Below are 21,350 nucleotides of genomic sequence, written 5' to 3' on the forward strand. Positions count from 1 at the left end.
AAATCGGAAAATGGCATTCAGCAGGTTGATCCTGGGGTGAGTATACATGTGAGGTTTGAGAGTTTAAATCTCACCCTTCAAAGTCAGTGGATGTAAGTTCCTGTTTGATTACCACATAGCTCTTTGAATTTGTGAGAGGATGTATTACGATGAGCATGAATTCAGAAGGCTTAGAAGATCATCGGAAATGGGTCAAGCCTGCCTACTGTTTTTTCTTCTTAAAGAAGTATTTTGAATTTGGTAGAATTCAGAGCGAAAGACAATATGCCTTCATAGTCCACATACAGTGCAATTCATAACATTTTGTAGTGGGATCATCAGAAATCTTCCAGGTAACTCTTGAATATTCTCAGTCTTTAAAAGGAAATTGGGGGAAAAAAAAGTGCATTTCAAACAGATAGAGAATTCTTTCTGGAAAGTCTGGAAAAAGGTATGCCAATACAACATTCACAAAGAGCTTTTAATATTAGAGAGCCAAGTATATTAGAGAAACTTGTGTTGAAAATCCCTTTGGTATATTTAAAAGGTACCATACCAGAGAGACTGGATTTGCAGTTTTGCATGCCTAGATGCCAAACTTTTTTTTAGGTGTGCTGGAGAGAGAGAAGAGTGAAAGCAACTTCAAAGGAAGTGGAATACCATGTCCAGACTGGTGTGTGAAAGGACTCACTTTTACTGCCAGTTATATTAAAAATGACTGGGAAGTTTGGATTTCCCAGGGCTAATTTGATGTTCAGGTTTCAACAGCCTGAGTGGTACACATCATAAAAGTGTCAGTTGTCTCCTCACCAGCTGAACGTATAGTATCTATACGTTCTCAGACCACTCATTGGCAACATGTGCCCTGTTGACTGGAGCATTGTTGTCCTCGAAGACACCCCTCCCAACTAGGAAGAAATGCTTGCTCTGGATAGTATCATACTGCATCAACTCTGCCTCCTAATAGAATGGAGTGGACCCAGGCCATGCCAGGAAAATGCACCACACAACATTATTGAACCACCAGAGTCATTTACTTTTGGAATCAGGTGCTCCATGGTGTAGAGTTCCTTGGGTTGTTTGCCACAACTCCATTTGTCAAGAACATAGTGAAGAATCACTCTTCAGATCACACACCTCCACTACTCAGAAGTCCTATGCTCACAAGCTAATCATGTACAACAGATAATGAAATGGAGATATGTATTACAATGTTTATATAAGAATGCAAGAGAACTAGCTTCATAAATCATAAATATTGGCATTTCCAGATGTTGATCAGAGAAGAAGACTTACTGTAACAGTTTCTCTACAAAAAGTTGAATTAAAATTATAGCAAAGTACAGGAGAAGAGACACTAAACACATTTATGAAATATATTATAGATGGTTTTCTTCAGGCTAACAGTTAGCAATGAAACAAAAAAATACCTTACCCAGCAAACAGCAATATGAAGTCAGCAAGTTCACTTTATTCTTCCTTGTGAGCCCCTTCCTAAGGCATCATATTATAATATAAATCATATGAGAAGCCAACCAATCGCAGAGCATACCTTGGCATACCTTTTTTACCTTTTAAACTGCACGAGATGATCTCTCTTATACACTAAGAGACCCACTTATTAACTTATATAATTGTTAAACGTTTATTTCCCCTCGAACAATGTGGTTTAGCACAAAAGAGAGTGTAGTCTTCAGGATAAATGACAGATATTTTAATCTTGGTAAATGTTACTGAATCTGTGGGGATTATTATAAAAAATATGTAGTACTTTTTGGATTCAATTCAATTGGATAATATACACTCACCTAAAGGATTATTAGGAACACCATACTAATACTGTGTTTGACCCACTTTCGCCTTCAGAACTGCCTTAATTCTACGTGGCATTGATTCAACAAGGTGCTGAAAGCATTCTTTAGAAATGTTGGCCCATATTGATAGGATAGCATCTTGCAGTTGATGGAGATTTGTGGGATGCACATCCAGGGCACGAAGCTCCCGTTCCACCACATCCCAAAGATGCTCTATTGGGTTGAGATCTGGTGACTGTGGGGGCCAGTTTAGTACAGTGAACTCATTGTCATGTTCAAGAAACCAATTTGAAATGATTCGACCTTTGTGACATGGTGCATTATCCTGCTGGAAGTAGCCATCAGAGGATGGGTACATGGTGGTCATAAAGGGATGGACATGGTCAGAAACAATGCTCAGGTAGGCCGTGGCATTTAAACGATGCCCAATTGGCACTAAGGGGCCTAAAGTGTGCCAAGAAAACATCCCCCACACCATTACACCACCACCACCAGCCTGCACAGTGGTAACAAGGCATGATGGATCCATGTTCTCATTCTGTTTACACCAAATTCTGACTCTACCATCTGAATGTCTCAACAGAAATCGAGACTCATCAGACCAGGCAACATTTTTCCAGTCTTCAACTGTCCAATTTTGGTGAGCTTGTGCAAATTGTAGCCTCTTTTTCCTATTTGTAGTGGAGATGAGTGGTACCCGGTGGGGTCTTCTGCTGTTGTAGCCCATCCGCCTCAAGGTTGTACGTGTTGTGGCTTCACAAATGCTTTGCTGCATACCTCGGTTGTATCGAGTGGTTATTTCAGTCAAAGTTGCTCTTCTATCAGCTTGAATCAGTCGGACCATTCTCCTCTGACCTCTAGCATCAACAAGGCATTTTCGCCCACAGGACTGCCGCATACTGGATGTTTTTCCCTTTTCACACAATTCTTTGTAAACCCTAGAAATGGTTGTGCGTGAAAATCCCAGTAACTGAGCAGATTGTGAAATACTCAGACCGGCCCGTCTGGCACCAACAACCATGCCATGCTCAAAATTGCTTAAATCACCTTTCTTTCCCATTCAGACATTCAGTTTGGAGTTCAGGAGATTGTCTTGACCAGGACCACACCCCTAAATGCATTGAAGAAACTGCCATGTGATTGGTTGGTTAGATAATTGCATTAATGAGAAATTGAACAGGTGTTCCTAATAATCCTTTAGGTGAGTGTATATATATATACAAACACTTTTCTTTGTATTTTTTGAAAGCATTGCAAAAGGAATAATATTTATCTATAGAGAAAAGTACGTATATAATTTTTGTGAGACATTAACTATTTTATTTTCTATTTTATTTTATTTATATGATCTGTGGCTTCTTCAATAATAAATTAACAGTGAGTTTTATTTTATTAAGCAAAAGGATAGTTCAGGCAGCAAACTCACAGCAACCAGTGACAGAACACTTGATAAAGGGCCAGGCTAGATTATTGAAACTCGCCCAAGACAGTACCCCCTGCTGTGTGAGCCTCCTCCCCCAAGCCTCCTGCCTTTCCTGCCAAGGGGAGACTGGTAGCTACATTGCCCCTCTGCCCACAGCTTGTCACTGGTCAGGCAAGCAAATGTTACCTAATTACTGGCAGACAGTAGCCCCTTGAAGGCAAGCCACAAGACTGTAAAATAACTGTAATGCATTTTGAACACAGATTTACATTTGTTCTGTAGCTTTGAGACACCAAACAATTTCAGATGCAGTCTGGTAGTCCTCTACTTCCTTTTCCCCTACATGAGGGAGGGAGGCTTTTTTTTTTTAAGAGATAATTCTCCATGGTACTGTTGTGCAGGCACACTTAATGGGCTTTAAATTGCAAGTTACATTGACCATTTTTCACATCCATTAAAATTAAATGCAAATAGCTGTTGTTTCAGATATTTCTGCTAATATATTTAGTTTCTAATATGCTTCTTCTAAGCCAAAACTACCAAGGAGAACATAAACAGGTTGTAAAATAAGCACATACTATGGGGAGGAAGTACAATTTGATATTTAAAAAAAAAAGCTGAAAGGGAATTTGATATTTTTTAGTTTTTGAAGGGTGAACTCATGTCTTTTCTCCCCTTATTTTTAATTGCAAAGGAGAAAAATGAAGCATCTGCTCATTCAAGCATTCACTTGGTCAACTCAGTGAGGAATCTGAGTACTAGTGAGTAACTCATAAAGTCAGACAAAGGTCTCTCAGTTTTACATTGGAGGCTGCACTCATGAACTAAAAAAAGAAAGGAAAAAAGGTTATTCACAGTAATATCCCAAGGAGACCCTTTTTCTTCAGAAAATCTATCACAATTTCTCCATCAAATCCTGCAAAAAATTAGCTGATTGAAGATCGTACGCAATATGCACGTTTATTGTTCCTCGACTGCAGCATACAGTCAGGTTTAGAGCAGAATTAAAGACACTTCGATCAGCTCCAGTAATTTTAGCAGAATGCAGGGGTTGCTTATAAAGGCAAAACATTCTTCTGAGGTTTTTCCGTTCCAATGAAGCTGAAATGTCTATTAGGAGTTATTGAGTTTTTCATGAGGTGACAAGATTTTATTCCAAATGAAGCCTATGTTGCAGAATTTGGGCAGGAAATTCCAATTTGACAGGTGTGGAATTGATTTAGAGGTAAAGCAAAGGATAAAATTGATCAATTTTTTTTTTTTTTTTTTTTTTTTTTAATTCCTTTACAGGTTTTTAATTTCTGTGCCCACAAGCAGTGAAAATCAGCTCAGTGATGGCATTTGATATCGGTACTCAGCCTTCCTTTGGTTTTCATCATGTTTTATACACATCAGGAATATTTTTACTCATCAAGCAGAATTTTCTTGATGTCTTTAATGATCAGATCAGATTTAAATCCCATTTGAGAGCGGTTGGATGCATTCCCTGATCATTCATGGCTTCAGATTTCATGGCTTCAGTGGTTTTAGACAACAATTTTAAGTTTTTAGTGGATTCTATCTCCTTTGGGCTGGAATTATGTTGTATGTTTCCCAAATGTATTTTAACTTCAATGCTACAATCCCCAGTTTTTCATCTTTACACTATAACTTGCCTCATTTCACTGTTTCTCTGTTTGGGCACGTTGTGCTTAGAATGGTGACACTGCAAAACTTCTTGTCATCACATTACTGTACATATAAGTCCCTTGCCGTTGCTGGAGAAATAGCTATAGGCGCTTGCACCACATCGTGGCTTCGAGACTCAGTATTCACTAGGAGCTGAGCGAAGTCGGACAGACAGCAGCCTCAAGCACAAATCCCCTGCAGTAAAGAAAGCTAAGGTCTAAAAAAGCTAGGGGCATTTTTAAATCACCACCTTGTTTGCATCTGGTAAAAGATTAACATTGGCTGAGTTAAGTGGATACTTTTTGTAAATATTTTTGTATAATTAAGCCCTCAATTGGAATGAAACCCAAACAATGCCCCCCTAGGGTGGGAACTAGCTGTAGTTAGGAGTTTCTCACTATGATATCCACAGATCTAGCCCAGAGAAGCAGCCAAGGACGGCTCGAGCTTAAAAGGAAAATTTATCTCTGAATTAATTTCTGACTGACTGTATCTCGGTTCCTATTTTATTGCCATTTGTTAAAGCTTTATTTCTTCTTCTCCCTCAGGGCAGTGGAAAATCACAGAGCGATACCCTGAGCAATGAATCTGGCAATAGCTTTTCCCAGAGAAATGCTAAATCACAGTATTGCTATCTCTGCAGTTGAGCACTAATCCTATTAGTCTCTGCGAATGATATGGTCACCTCCAAGGCAGCCTTACATATCTTTACAGCTCGCCAGGTTGTTTTCGGTCACACTGCCACTTACCTTTCAGAGGAAACAAATGTAGTCGTTCATTCTCCATTTCGAAGAACACTTTGTGTCAAACTGCATTCCCAGCACTATAAATTGAACAACATTTAGAATGTGACACTTTGTACTTAGAAACATTCCATATTTCTTTCAGTATATATATAATCATCATAAAACATTTTTTTCACATTAAGTTGTTTGAAGTATTTTCTATACTATAATAAAATCATCCTTCACTTTATAATGCGTAGGATATTACTGTTTGTAGGGGTTAGCGTTCCTTAGTCACCTTTTTTCCTTTTTCATGAGCCAATAATACATTATATATATATATATATATATATATATATATATATATATATATATAATAATGCTCTGCTGTGTTTTTAAAATTAATTAGTCTTGCAAAAGGTTGTTGAAATATGACCTTACCTAAATAGAGATTAATCCCATTAATGGTTTACCCATTAGCTTGAATTGCTATTACTCAATTCAACATAAATGTGGATGAGGGAAATTTATAAATCAATTTTTCATGGCTATCTATATTACTAAAATGAATGTCATTATCATGTGACGTTTTTAATAAAATCTCGCTCCATTACTGGACGCAGTGTTATCAGTTATACAACTTCGGTTGTAGTTTCAGATCTATTGTTTGACAGAGACTCTTAAATTGAATTTTATTAACATTTCCTGTGTTTCTTCTCCTTAAATTGGAAAGTGTGGCACCGGTGTGCTTAGTTATCTCATTAACTAAAGTATTTTATTAAGCTTGGCCTGGATTATATTGAAACAAATTGCAACCCAAATCCTAATGACAGTTTTCCATTGGATATATTAGATAAACAGAAAGTTCATGTGTTTCTGGGCTTGGGATGTGTAATTTTCTCAAAATGTGCTGATAGGATTCCCATTTTCCACCTCTTCATGGGGGTATTTGATTGATGTATGGTTAACTCTGAAGTGTGTTAATTCACTGGAGTATTTGTCCATTATGTCATGTAGACGAACTACACTGCATTGGAATAAATACTACACCCCTGTGACTTACTGGGGATTTGCATTACAGCAAGTCGATTTGACCTCCTGTGTACTTTTAGGAGCTCTGCTTACTTTGTGGAGTAGAAAAATTTGAGGCGACAAAAGACATTTTTGAGTCTTGTTTGATTAAAGCATGAGAAAAGCACATTAAACAAAACCAAGATTGATTTAGCATCACACGAGTGTGAGCATTGCTAAATTGGATTTCAAGTGCATGGTAAGTTAATTCTGTGGGGACAATTTTAAAATAATTGATGATAACACACTTCATTTTCTGAGTGAATGTGCCTCTGGCAGATTGCATTTCATTCTGTTTGTTCAGTCTGTTGAGTGACACATACAGTGAAGGAAATCCTCCTCTTAGAGTCCTATTACTATTTAATAGTTAAACTACCAAGCAGATCCTGTTTAATAATCTTAGCCTACATATAGCTACCATTTAGTCTGGATCTTACATTTCACAGACCACTCAACTTGAATTAAATATCTCTGGTTCATTTGGAGGCTGGGAGCTGTTTTCCCCTTCTCCTGCCAAATATGATGTGTTGTACTGTCGAAACAGAGATGGGCAGTGAACAGTGATTCTCATACGGGAAAGTGACATTTTATTTGCCTTTTATCTAGTCACAACCACCCTGTTGACTGAAATGTTCTGTTACTCTTCACAAACGAGGGAAACAACAGCATTGGTGAAGTATCATACTCCATGTAATAGAAATGAATATTGACATTAGTGCCGGCCAAATATAGTTCATCATTGTGAGTAGGCATTTCAGATAGGTCACACTTAGTGAAACCAAAGCACCTCTATAGCAGGTGTCACATGGGGTACCTGACCAATAATTTCCATATCATTTTAGCTGCTGAAGCAATCTTATACCCCTCAGGTAATATGGTAGAATGTAGATGTAGAATGTTGAATCGGTTTTGAGAAAAGTCTTCCCTAGGATTAAGAAGAAAAATATACCTGTACATCAGCAACATAACAGTCTGTCATCTATTTGTTTCACTGACTGGACAGCTATGGATTACCAGTAGTTAATCGGGTCTCCAATTGTCTTCATTATACATTTCCTTAGAGAATCAAATATTTTGTCAAAGAAAGGGTAACAGCTACCCAATTAAGTGAACATTCACTCAGGTTATCATCTCAGTTAATCATTTTCAAGCTCAATTAAGTAAGAACGGCGACTCTCCTGTTTGAAACCTAGTTCATTAGTTAGCTTTCAGTTTTAGTGAGATACCTTTTTCATGCCATATCCCCTGTTCAAGATCAACCAGATGTTAAAACGTGGTGTTTACACTAATTAAAAAGAAAAAGTTTGGGAAAAGTTTAACTATAAAATAAATGACTGAAATATTTATATTTTTAATTTGAAAACCAGAATTAAGGTTGATTTGCACTATAAAACCTAATTAGAGTGTTTGTTTCAGACATTCAGTCTTCAGTACTTTTCTAAGGCACTTCTAAACAATGCAGATAGGTCTCCCCAATATATTGCTGTTCATGGGCTGTATATAACATTCCTCTTGAATGCACGCCCTTTGTAACTTTCTGCCCTTTTGTCAGTCCATTCTCTGTATATTCTTGTCAGTGTGTGCGGTGGAAGACTTGTTTCCAGATGCTTTCATATCACACTTTGGAACGGCATAAACTTTACTTAAAATAATGAGAAAAATAGTGGTTCTCTACTGGCAGACATGGTTTTCACTCTTCACTCTTTTTTAAATCGCAGTCTCCACTGAGCAGTGTAATTTTACTGTGCACCCCTGGCTACAGTGAAGCAAATAACGGTAAATGATGACACCACATCTTGTGTGACATATGTTTCCTCTTAGTATCCCATTGATGTAGTTTAGTATTCGCTCGAGGAGGAAGCTGTAGAGAAGTGTGCTACAATGATAAAAGATGGATAATACATCACATTAATTATTTAAAAAGCAGAATGGTTTAATTTTTATTTGTTTTCAGTTCTACCTATATTTCTCAGTTTTTATGTATTGGTCTGAAATGTTTTTCTTTACTGCCTTTTTTGTTGTTGTTCCACTGATGCGATAAATCATTGCATTTCCAACAGCTGTAGTTCTGATGATGTTTTGATGATCTTATGTTTTATAGTACTCATATTCATTTTTAGGAACCACATTTTCTTTTGGCACAATTATTCTCCAAGCACCAGCGAAGGTTCGATATAGTTTAATCCAGAATTTAGCTGCCCCCTTCTTTCTCCCAATAAACTTTGATGATGATGATGGTAAAAAAACAGTGGGGTGGCATCAAAGGGTGTTTGATATTTAACCCCTTTGACTTCTATACTCAAATAGTCAGTGGAGTGCGTCACCCACGCCCCTAACAAACATTACGTATTAGAAAATGTCTGCATATAGAAAATGTCAACATTTCTAGTTGTTGTTGTTTGCACTAAAAAGGTCTTTCTGATATAAACCACCTCTGCAGCCTTTATACAATTTCAGGACAGCATAAATAGCATAGGGCAGAGCTTCACTGGGTCAACCATTACTAAATTAAACACCTGGTGTGTTATTTGAACCTCTGCATTTCACCATGAGTAATCAACCACCTCTAAAATCCAACCAGGTCCCTGTTTTATAATTACTCTCATACAAGATTCTTGCCTTTTTTTCCCCAGCCTAACATGTATTAGTTTATTAAGACACATACTTGGCTTTTCTAAGATTAACTTACCTGATGATGTTAAAAATGACATATCTTCATATTGACACGTTCCTTGATTTCTAGAACAAATCTCCCAAAGCAGATCGTGTTATGTTTGTCCTCTGTTTGCTCATCTGAAAGTGTTTTTTTTTTTTTTTCTTCACAGGGGGGATTTTTGAAACCCTGGAGAATGAGCCTATCAGTGTAGAGGAACTAGCCTTCAAATTTGCTGTCACCAATATAAACCGAAACAGGACCTTAATGCCAAACACCACGTTGACCTACGACATTCAGAGAATAAACCTCTTTGATAGTTTTGAAGCCTCCAGAAGAGGTAAGTTTTTGTTCTCATTTTACATTCTATTTTTCAGAATCATTGCACTGTAAATAATTGGAAATTATGATTTTTCTTTTGTATCCAACAGGAGATTTAATTGCATCTTGATTAATGTAATACATTCTGCCCCTAAATCTGATTAACGAGTTATGTGGTTTGACTTGAAAAGAATGCAAATGATAAATGTCAAGAATAGATCCATACGATTTGAATTGTGTTATCTGCCTTTGGCCAGCTTCAGGTCTTGTTCTCTATGTCCACATGTTGCAGAGTTTAATATGTATGTATCAAATGTAGCAGCTTAATACAGAGTGTGATAACAGCAGCACTAAACTCACTACAAGATTAATGATTTAATGAACAATTGCAAAACCACAGCTCACAATGTTATGTACAGACGGGTGACAAATGGAAAAACCAGCATAAAGTGTCTCAGTAAGGTGTTGGGCACCACGAGCCTCCAGAACAGCTTCAATGCTCTTGGCAAAGATTCTACGAGTCTCTGGACTCTACTGGAGGGATGAACACCATTCTTCCAAAAGATGTGCGCTTTTGACCACAATTTCCAACCTTATTTACTGATGTCTTTTCCATAGATCTCAATGCAGATGTAACTTTAGTCACTGTTCCTATTGAAACACTAGCCAGTTGAGCAGTCTTTGTGACTGAAGCTCTTGCCATTCGTGCTCCAATAATGACCCCTCTTTCAAAGTCACTTAGATCATTTCCTCTTGCCATCTTGATCCAAAATCGAGGTCAACTGGGCCTGCTCAGCATTTTTATACATGCCACAGAGCATGATAGGATGTTAATTGCTTAATTGTATTATGCAGAACTCCTCTTTGGAGGCATCTGCATTTGTTATGTTCCTCCACTCATTTATTCATTTGACCCCCGTCTGTATATTTTTTGTCCACCAAGTTTGCATTGACTGACTCAGCGGAAGAAAACTGTCTGAAATAAAAATGTTTGTTCAAGCTCATCATAATACTTGTATAGGTGCATTATATAAACAAAACTAAAAACCTTAATAAATAAATTGACACCAACAATAGCCTACAACACCATTAAATACCTCAATCCTTCTGTCACCTAGGGGTGTCAGTGGCCGTCTTGAATGAAATCATAGGGTAACTGCAAAAAACCTACCATTGTCTTTGGATATTGGTTATAATTAGTAAGATGTCATTACTTGAGTGTTTGATTATAAAGCTATATTGATTGGATTTTAGTGATTCAATCTCTCAAATATAAACAAATAGTGTGGCTCACTATTCCAAGCAGTCTGCCCGCCGGATGGTATGTTCCAAATCACATCAGTGCACATTAAATTGTTATTTCCAAAGGGCGATTTCAAGATCTATTTGAGTGTTACTCTTGAAATGATGCACAGTAAATGAAATGGTGATGTCACCGCCAGGGGTACACTTTTGGAAGTGAACATATCCGAACTCTTCCATTTGCAATTGCTTTCTCATGTTATAGGGGCATTTCTTTTAAATGAGGTGAAAACAATATGGCCATAGCCGATTCTTGATTAGCTATTGCCCTTTACTGATCCCCATGGAAATATGTTTGCAATATAGATTTGCATCTCTCAGGGACAGATATTGATGAGGACTTTGTTTGAACTCATTTCACTTATATGAGAGAATATGAATACAACACATTCTATGCAAGACTGGCTGTTACCTTGGATAATTTAAAGCAAATATGAATCTTTTCTTGTTTGGCTCCATTCAACAGCAAGCTATAATGTTGGCATAATGAAACATTTTGTCAAGAAACCACACAGAATAGAATAGCATAACATATCAGTTCTTCAATTAATTTACCTCTAAATCACTATGGCATTTACATCCTGAGATAGAAATTTCATTGTCTACAAACAGCATTGAGGTCCAATATGACTGGAGACAGTCTGTCATTCTCAAAAAGTGAATTCACACTGTGCTCATGCCAAAATAAAAAAACAACCCTCACTGCTTAATTCAGTTTCCAATTCAAAGTTCCTATATATACAGTATACATTTTGATTGAATCAGTTCATCATAACACTTAGCAGTAATAGCAGACAACACGCACATATAGTTCCCTTTCTTGGCTTATTCCTTTTCTCTAATGCAGAGTATTGTATTGCATTATATTGTATTAAAGACTTGAACTCACTAATATAACAATGATTTTCCCAGGTCCCATGCATGTTCGTTAAATGAAGTTAGATTGTGTATTTTATGTTGAAACAGTTTTCATATATAAAGTAATTATCCAACCCTTTACATTATCTGTTGGCATCTCTTATGAAATTAGGACATTTTATTGTCATTGCTGGTAAGAGGGGACTGAATTAGCTGAAGTTATTATTTAAAAAGAGTAATCATATTTGACATCAGTTAGATATTACATTTTCTAGAAAGTTATAATAGAAATTGAAGCCCAAGATAGGCTTTTTAAAATAATGGATCCCTCAGTCAGCAGAGTAAAGTTAAAAAGTTAATTAATTTCTTGTTGTTTTTTCCGGAACGAAACTCCACTTCAAAATGTAAAGGTATATTACTTAATTACTGATGAAGGTAAAATTATTGTATAACCATCTCACTCAAGTAAATTCAAAATAGCTAATAACCAGAAAGTCTTACCTTGCTCATAATGAGTCCATGGTAAAGATGACACAGTTACTTTCTTTGAATAATTTATTGTTCCACCTTGACACTACTTTATCCATCTTCTGTTTCTCGGGATTTATTGAATTAATCGGCTAACAATAGACAGCGAACAATAAACTGACACTAGATTAGTAAAATGAATGGGACAATCCTCCTTTCGCCACTGTGCCACTGTGCCACACCTCATGTGCATTGCAGAGGTGTTTTCCACACCCAGACAACCTGAATATGTTATATTGTGGACAGCAGAGTCTGCATTGTTGGAATTTCACATTGAGGGTCCATCTATCTATCAACATGATACAGAGATTATGAGTATAATACAGTGGTTCAAGGAGACTACTGATGAGAAGATTTCAAAGGTCCTGTGCTTAACCCAACAGTGAAATGTACTGGAACATTTTGTCAAGAAGCTACATAGAATATAAAAGCTATAAGAAAAACACTAGAAGTTAAAAGCTATTCATTAAAAAGAACTGGACTTAGGATAGGCCTACACTGAGTTAAATACGTTGTTAACTGCTGTCTTTCATGTGTTGTTGGTTGTTACAATACGTTTCATAATTTAAAATGTATGCCATTTGAATACTTGAATGCGTGGGGAAATAAAAAAACAGTCAACAAGCAAACGGCAGATTTTAGAAAGGTACGGTTTTAATGTCAACTGAGCATTTAATGACCTTGTGAAATCAGTTGTTGATTAATTTGGCCTAAATTAACCACTGTTCTCAGCCCTACAGCAATTTTAGTCAACTCTGCAGAACTAACTTAGTCTCCCTAAGCTAGGTTTACTAACCGACTAATATATTCTTCATATTATCTACTAGACCCTGTGCTGAGATTTTTCCTTTTTTTGTGTGTATGTGTGTCCTTTCTGCTAGCCTGTGACCAGCTGGCGCTTGGTGTAGCCGCTGTATTCGGGCCCTCTCACAGCTCTTCGGTCAGTGCTGTCCAGTCCATCTGCAATGCGCTAGAAGTTCCCCACATCCAGACCAGGTGGAAGCACCCATCAGTGGACAACAAAGACACGTTTTACATCAACCTCTACCCAGACTATGCTTCCATCAGCCGAGCCATTTTGGACATGGTGCAGTATTACAAATGGAAAACTGTCACAGTGGTCTATGAAGACAGTACTGGTAGGTACTCTTAGTGCTCCTGTTGAGACATTTCACTGCTTCCGATAGCCCTGCTTTTGTTCTCTTTTGTCTTAATGAAATGAAAGCATATTTATTAATCCCCAAAATAAGCAAAATCCTCTCAACATAAATATCAGTTATCATATCAGCTTTATCGTACACACAAAAACTATTGTTGGGATTTACTTTCCTCACAATTGTACCTTTCCTCTGAAATAGTCAATTGATGTGATTAACCCATGAATGTGGAACACGAACTACAATAATGCTGTGTTTCAAGAGTTATATCAACATTTATTGATTCAAAATTGTAATCATCATAGCCTTTATAAATGTTTTTTTCAATGCATTCTTAAAAATGTGGTATTGTTAATAATCACAAACTAAGTAAAGGAAAGATCAATCTCTATGATGAACTAGTCTTTATGAAGGCAAATGGATGGTAATTTTCTCTGTTCTCCTTGCTTACATAGCCAGTATCTGGCCTCTCAGATTTTTGCAGACAATATGTTTCTGCTTTGTTTTATAAAGGTATGTCCTCACTAGATACAGGGTTGGTGTTCAATTTGATAACCCATAGTCCTTTGTAGACTACTGCTGTGCCGGAGCTGTTCTTATTAGATTCAGCAACTTTCATCTTAAAGGGAATTTGAATACATTTTCCAACACCTCAAGGGCAACCAAACCAACTCCCTCCCAATTCCCTCCCTCCCTCTATCATTACAGCCTGATTCTGCAATAAGAAGGGAGCAGGGTTCATAACAAGCCCTACTCTAATTAAACAATTAGCTAAACTAGGAGAGCTAATTTGATCAAGCTATTATGCTGGCAGTTGGAAATGTGTAATGAATCAGTATTGGACTGAACCGAATGAAGCTTTGAAGTAAATTTAATGACGAGTGCAAATGAGTCAATTCGTAAAGCACTGATTTAGGCTGCAATTGATTTTCTGACGTGGGAGAATGGGGTGGACATAGGGAGGGTTTGGCAGCACTGAATATTGTTTGACATCAGTTTCTATCAAGTGTTGGCACGAACCATGGGATTTTAAAAAGGAGCAAAATAAGTGGTTGGTCGCAAAGTGATTATTAAAACCTAATCCGCGTCACTTTGTATTTATAAAGCACAGAAAGTGGAAATGCCATTCATTCCATATAAGCCCTTCAAAATTAGTTTTTTTCATATTTTGCACACTTTAAAAAGCATGCAATAAGCACAACTAGTATATAAGTATGCCAGAGAAAGTTATAGTGGCGTAATTATTGATGATAGCAAAACATTGACTACATTGGGTATGCAGATTTTTTGTGTCCTTCATAAAAAGTAGTTTGATTTTCTAGCTTGAATGTACCTTGTTCTCATTTGTAGGACCACGGTACTACTCTGCAAGTGGAAAAACAAAATAAAGCCAAAGCTTTTGCTACAAATAATCAATTATTAACATTTCTAAATGCTTTACAGAAGGCTGAATGTGCTGTAATAAAACAAATTAAAAATCCCCATGGTTCATCCAAGGTTGTTCGTTCCAAATCTTAATATTAAAATGTTTCAAATATTAATGTGGTTGGCGTCTTAACTGGCACACAACTATTAAATAGTAATGTATTTGTTTCATAAGGGGAGAACATGCACAAACTTTGCGAAGGACCCGTGTTTACTAATACATATATATTTATCATACACACTGCTCTTGTAACAAGCATAAAAGATGATTGAGCAACACAAGCAGCATAAGGACTAATATAAAAATAAGACCATGTATAGCAATACTTTTAATAGATTTCCTTGTGTATTGATTTTCATGATTTGTCTATGAGGTGAAGGACTTTGTGACCTACTTGAACCACATATAGAAATCGATTAGATTTAAAGCACCTTTGGCTTATTTTAAATTAAATGAACTGGGAGAATTTTAAACAAATAGGCAAAAATAAAAGTGTGTGGGGGAGTGTGCCTGAGTATCAAGCCACTTACAGGAGGGTCGTAAAAGGCAGGCATCCAAGAGATTTTAACTTCACTACATGGAGATGGGGCTAGATTTCATGTGACTATCTTGACACATCTTGTGGCACATATTTCTGGATCTCAGCATTGTTTTATTAAGCAGAACGTGTCATACAATAGAAATATGGATTGAAAAAAAACAACAGATTTATTAGATAGCATGTTCTTTGGAGCTGTACTTCGAAGGTGTTCACTGAGATGCCTTAAGTGATTGCGTTTTATAAGTTGATTATAAGAATCTCCTTTTCTAAACCTGTCCGGGCTATATCTTGTAACACCATAAAGGCAGTCTTCCAGCTGAACTCATATTATTGATTGTGTGACCTGAAATTTAATAGATTAAATTTGGCTGATTTGTCTTTAATTACCTGGTTCAGTTTGTGTCTCCCCTCATGTTATGCTTCATACATACACTTACTGCAGTTACAGCAAATGTTCCACTGCATGGACATATTGTATATAAGCATTTTATAAAACATTTTTATTTTGAATGGATTATATAAGATAAATATTAAATATACTTGCATGTAGATGATAAAGATCTTGTAATTGTGTTATGCAGTAGAAGGTAAAAAGCCTGTCTTCAAATTATGGGTTATTTTCTCATCTTGATTACAAATTTTCCCACACAGGCTAGAGTGCTTAATTAATCAAGCAACACCTAGTTGAGTGAACCCGAGGTATTTTCAGAAAGCAAATTATGTTGATTCATATTGGTAAAGTATTTAAAAACAAACAAAGACAAATTAATTTAAACAATTAAGTCTGCAATGAAAGAAATGTGTACAAAAGAAAGAAAACAACAGCAATTGGATATATCGATCAATTAAAACAATGCACCGTGTTTCAGAAGGCCGTGAAGCTGTAATAATGGATCATATATGACTGTAATTGCTTTTTATCTAACTTAAAGTGCAACCTGCAGGGTAGGGAAAAACCATAGCAGCGTCCTCAGCACATGGTTATTCAGCTGTTGAAGTAATATGAGTGCGTTTTTTTTCTTTATTCTTCACACTTCACACATATACATTCACCTAAAGGATTATTAGGAACACCATACTAATACTGTGTTTGAGCCCCTTTCGCCTTCAGAACTGCCTTAATTCTACGTGGCATTGATTCAACAAGGTGCTGAAAGCATTCTTTAGAAATGTTGGCCCATATTGATAGGATAGCATCTTGCAGTTGATGGAGATTTGTGGGATGCACATCCAGGGCACGAAGCTCCCGTTCCACCACATCCCAAAGATGCTCTATTGGGTTGAGATCTGGTGACTGTGGGGGCCAGTTTAGTACAGTGAACTCATTGTCATGTTCAAGAAACCAATTTGAAATGATTCGACCTTTGTGACATGCTGCATTATCCTGCTGGAAGTAGCCATCAGAGGATGGGTACATGGTGGTCATAAAGGGATGGACATGGTCAGAAACAATGCTCAGGTAGGCCGTGGCATTTAAACGATGCCCAATTGGCACTAAGGGGCCTAAAGTGTGCCAAGAAAACATCCCCCACACCATAACACCACCACCACCAGCCTGCACAGTGGTAACAAGGCATGATGGATCCATGTTCTCATTCTGTTTACGCCAAATTCTGACTCTACCATCTGAATGTCTGAACAGAAATCGAGACTCATCAGACCAGGCAACATTTTTCCAGTCTTCAACTGTCCAATTTTGGTGAGCTTGTGCAAATTGTAGCCTCTTTTTCCTATTTGTAGTGGAGATGAGTGGTACCCGGTGGGGTCTTCTGCTGTTGTAGCCCATCCGCCTCAAGGTTGTATGTGTTGTGGCTTCACAAATGCTTTGCTGCATACCTCGGTTGTAACGAGTGGTTATTTCAGTCAAAGTTGCTCTTCTATCAGCTTGAATCAGTCGGCCCATTCTCCTCTGACCTCTAGCATCAACAAGGCATTTTCGCCCACAGGACTGCCGCATACTGGATGTTTTTCCCTTTTCACACCATTCTTTGTAAACCCTAGAAATGGTTGTGCGTGAAAATCCCTGTAACTGAGCAGATTGTGAAATACTCAGACCGGCCCGTCTGGCACCAACAACCATGCCACGCTCAAAATTGCTTAAATCACCTTTCTTTCCCATTCAGACATTCAGTTTGGAGTTCAGGAGATTGTCTTGACCAGGACCACACCCCTAAATGCATTGAAGCAACTGCCATGTGATTGGTTGGTTAGATAATTGCATTAATGAGAAATTGAACAGGTGTTCTTAATAATCCTTTAGGTGAGTGTAAATTACTTACAAGTCTAGTACAATCACTTTTAATATGTAAGCTTGCATTCATACAGAGGGAGTGGTCTGTGGTCTGTTACTTATTCCATGGTTTTCCAATCCCGGTCCTTGGGAAAACTCAGTGTCTTTTCATTTACATTTTATTAAATAAACTTGTTTCATGGACAGCACTTGTCTTCATCCTAATCAACTCTTAATAGGTTGCCAACTAATGATGCACAAACACATCTACATGAAAGAGTATCACACCCTTTCCATCATATGCCTTGCTAATTCGTTAATGGTTCAACTAGTTCAGATTCATGGATCAATGAAACCCTCCGCTTCATGAGAGGAGTTCCGAAACCCTGCACTTGGACACCAACTCTCAATTTATTATCTGGAAGCGTTCCTGCCTCTCCAAGAGCCCTGACTCGTTTGTGCACAGGTCACCCAGCACAGTGGAAGGACAATCTGTCACTTGAAGCATGTTTTTCACATCCTCCCCAGTAAAAGCCTTGCATAACGTGTTTGTTTAAGTCCTTTCGCCATTTTCTCTTACCTTTTAAGCCTTACACTTCTTGCAGCAGGCCTCTCTGGCTGTTCTCTGCAATTGGAGAGACTGTTTTGCATTAATCAGCACACTGATAGCAATGTGGCTCGCTAACATCCCTTTTGGCATATCTAATCTCTTTTTACTTATCTCTATCCCAGTACTCTTTATCACTGTCATGGTCCCAGTCTCTGTTGTATATCTGATACAAAGACCTTCTCCTCCTAAGATATTTCCTGGTAGATTTGTAAAAACACTGTGACCACTTTCGTTATTAATATTGGTTGTTATTGCGATTTACCTTCACCTTTTGAGCTTCAGATATATAGCCCTTTATCTATCCACTGACTCTGTCTCAAGTATCCAACACTCTCTGTCATTCTCACGCATTGCCCTTCAAAGTCCCAACTTTTAGAGGTGACTTCTTTTATTTGGAGCGGGGGGGGGGGACTGTTGAAATACAGAAACACTAACGTGCGGTGATCGCTTGTCCCTAGTGGTTTCCCTTATTTAATTTAATTTAATCCTGTCTTGGTTTCTGCGGGCAGAAAAAACAATTAATAAAAAAATGTAGGTCAATTTATGAATGACCTCTTAGAGAGCCATTTGCAGGACTGGGATTGGAAGCTGTCATTTGCCTGGTTCTGCCATTTCAATTTCTGTGGCAACCAGAATCCCAGCTGTTTTCCAGCCACTGTATGGCTAAATCAAATCGCCACATTATTATACCGTTTTGCACATTTCTCATTTCATCCCACAAAATATTTTTCTCTGCAATCAGAAGTTGGTGTTGCATGCTCTTATTACTACTGCCCTTCTGCTTATTTCTCTAGTTCATAGATTTTTAATGGTTTGCCCCTGCCTAGGTTTTTGAAGCTTTTGGGGGAGTGTATCTAACCTCTTTTTTTATGACAATTATTGTTTATATTTAGTAAATGTTTAGTCTTCATTGTTTATAGAGATAGAACACATTTACATTCCAAATTAAAATCAAATGAGACCAAATTATAAAATATGCAAATATATGCTTGAATGCACATCCTGTAACTGTGAAACCCATGCAATATCATGCTAACTTATCTAAACCTATGGAAATGGCAACTTTGATTTATTTTGAAGTGGCGGAAGACGTAATTGGTAACAAATAGATCCCTCAAATTGTGAATTACTTTAACATTGTGGCAATAAGTTGGACATATATCAACATTGTGCTGTTTCCAGTGAGTTTGATTTTAGGCAATAAGACTACTTAATTTTAACGAATACCATTCTCTCTGCTTGTAGGTATCACATCTCCTGAGTCTGCTCAATCCAGTGCTTGTTGCACACTTTTTATTTTCTGAGATAATTAGGCTATGAACTCTTTCATCTGTTTGCACTGATCTGGAATCTCTCTTTAATGTTCTGAGCAGTGGAACAGTCCTGTAGCTGCTAGTTGGTCTCTAGCTTTTTGCCTCTAAATATCCAGCATAGATGTTCTGAAAACAGCCAGGTATTCTTTGTCCCCCTGCCCCCAGCCTTTTGGAATAGGCATAAATCTAGGATGGGGCTGTTTAGTACACAAAGTACTCCTTTGTTTTACAGTTAGCAGTGGATGCTTTCTTTAATGGTTACATTAGTAGACAAATGCCCTGGAGACTTGTTTTACTTGGTTTCGTACATTTCTGTCAAGACTGCTGAATAATTACTATCCCATCAAACATGACATTTAAAGCTTGAAAGCAGTCCCAATACATAATTACAGGGCCAATAAACTGTCCCATGGTATTTTGTTTTTAATGTTTAAGTGCATATGTGAGTAATTGCAAACGCCTGCTCAAAAACGAATAAAGCATTAGCTCTTATTGGAGACAAATATACAAAGGAATGTACACTATCCCCATTAGCTGGAAACTTCTCCTTTGAAGTAATTTTGACTTTAATTGTGCTACTATCTTCCTAGAAACATGATTCACACACACATTATTATTTTTTACATAATTGCAAACATGATTGTTTAATTTCCCCAATTAAAGACATAACATGGCAAATGAGTGTACACATACAGAGACAGAAACACACACACACACTTCTCATACAGCTCTGGAAAGAAATTAAGAGACCACTGCAAAATTATCAGTTTCTCTGGTTTTACTATTCATAGGTATGTGTTTGGGTAAAATGAATATTTTTGTTTTATTCTGTAAACTACTGACAACATTTCTCCCAAATTCCAAATACAAAATATGAATGGATTGGTTGCCATACATGTAGAGATGCTGATTTAAGAAAAAATTGCAGTGGTCTGTACAGCTGTAGTTGGAAGTATTTCTACCCTGAAACAATTTTATTCAATGTAGTTCAATAATTCTTATTAATTAAACTTTACTTATGAATGAATGACAGAACGACAGAGTTCCGATCCTATGAGCTATTGTAAGTTGGAATTTGTTAATTACTGTCGTAAGTCGTGCTAAATGTAAAAAGTTGTTACCATAAGTTAGACTATATTTAAACGCATATACAGCACATAATGCATAAACACAGGGTAATGTAGAATAATTAAAATTAAATAAATCATATACAAACAAGGTAATCAAATAAAGCTAAATAACTCATCTCTACTTTCTTATACCCACAAGGTAGAGATGCTAGGTAAAAAAACATACTCTCAACACTTAATCTGTATCGTGATGATGGCTTACACTCGTGAAGGGGAATTTTTGGAGGATGAAAACTTCAAACTAATTGGAGGAGTGAGATGGTGCTGGAGAAGATTTGTACTTTGCCATGTAGTCGAAATAGAAAAATAATCGGGTTTATGGGCTTTGTCGTAAATACAGAATTTCGTAAGTCAAGGTTGTCGTAGGTCCTGTATAAAGATTCCACTTGGTTGAAATGCATTAAAAGTGCAGGGTGTCTATGGGAGAAGACAGGAGTACATACAAATATTTAGTCCATTCAGTTGCTATTCAGTTCGTATGTCATTAGTTTCTATCACTGATAAATAAGTATAGATTAATCATATCAAACACCAAATAACTTGTTTACAATGAAGGGTAAGAATCCTTTCAACTACAGCCATATAGTTACCACTGTTTTTC

At 37.1% G+C, this 21,350-nt stretch overlaps 1 protein-coding gene across 4 annotated transcripts in view; it reads left to right on the plus strand.

Moving 5' to 3' along the window:
- Nucleotides 1-21,350, plus strand: part of grik1a (glutamate receptor, ionotropic, kainate 1a) — a 76,944-nt gene that overhangs the window by 15,818 nt on the left and 39,776 nt on the right. For all 4 annotated transcript variants that reach the window (XM_066699844.1, XM_066699846.1, XM_066699843.1 and 1 more), the window contains exons 2-3: nucleotides 9,506-9,673; nucleotides 13,224-13,481. In XM_066699844.1, coding sequence (XP_066555941.1) covers nucleotides 9,506-9,673; nucleotides 13,224-13,481 — 426 coding nt within the window. The remainder of the gene's footprint in view (nucleotides 1-9,505; nucleotides 9,674-13,223; nucleotides 13,482-21,350) is intronic.

Source organism: Amia ocellicauda, chromosome 3, assembly GCF_036373705.1.
Source record: "Amia ocellicauda isolate fAmiCal2 chromosome 3, fAmiCal2.hap1, whole genome shotgun sequence".
In the NCBI taxonomy this organism is placed as follows: Eukaryota; Metazoa; Chordata; class Actinopteri; order Amiiformes; family Amiidae; genus Amia; species Amia ocellicauda.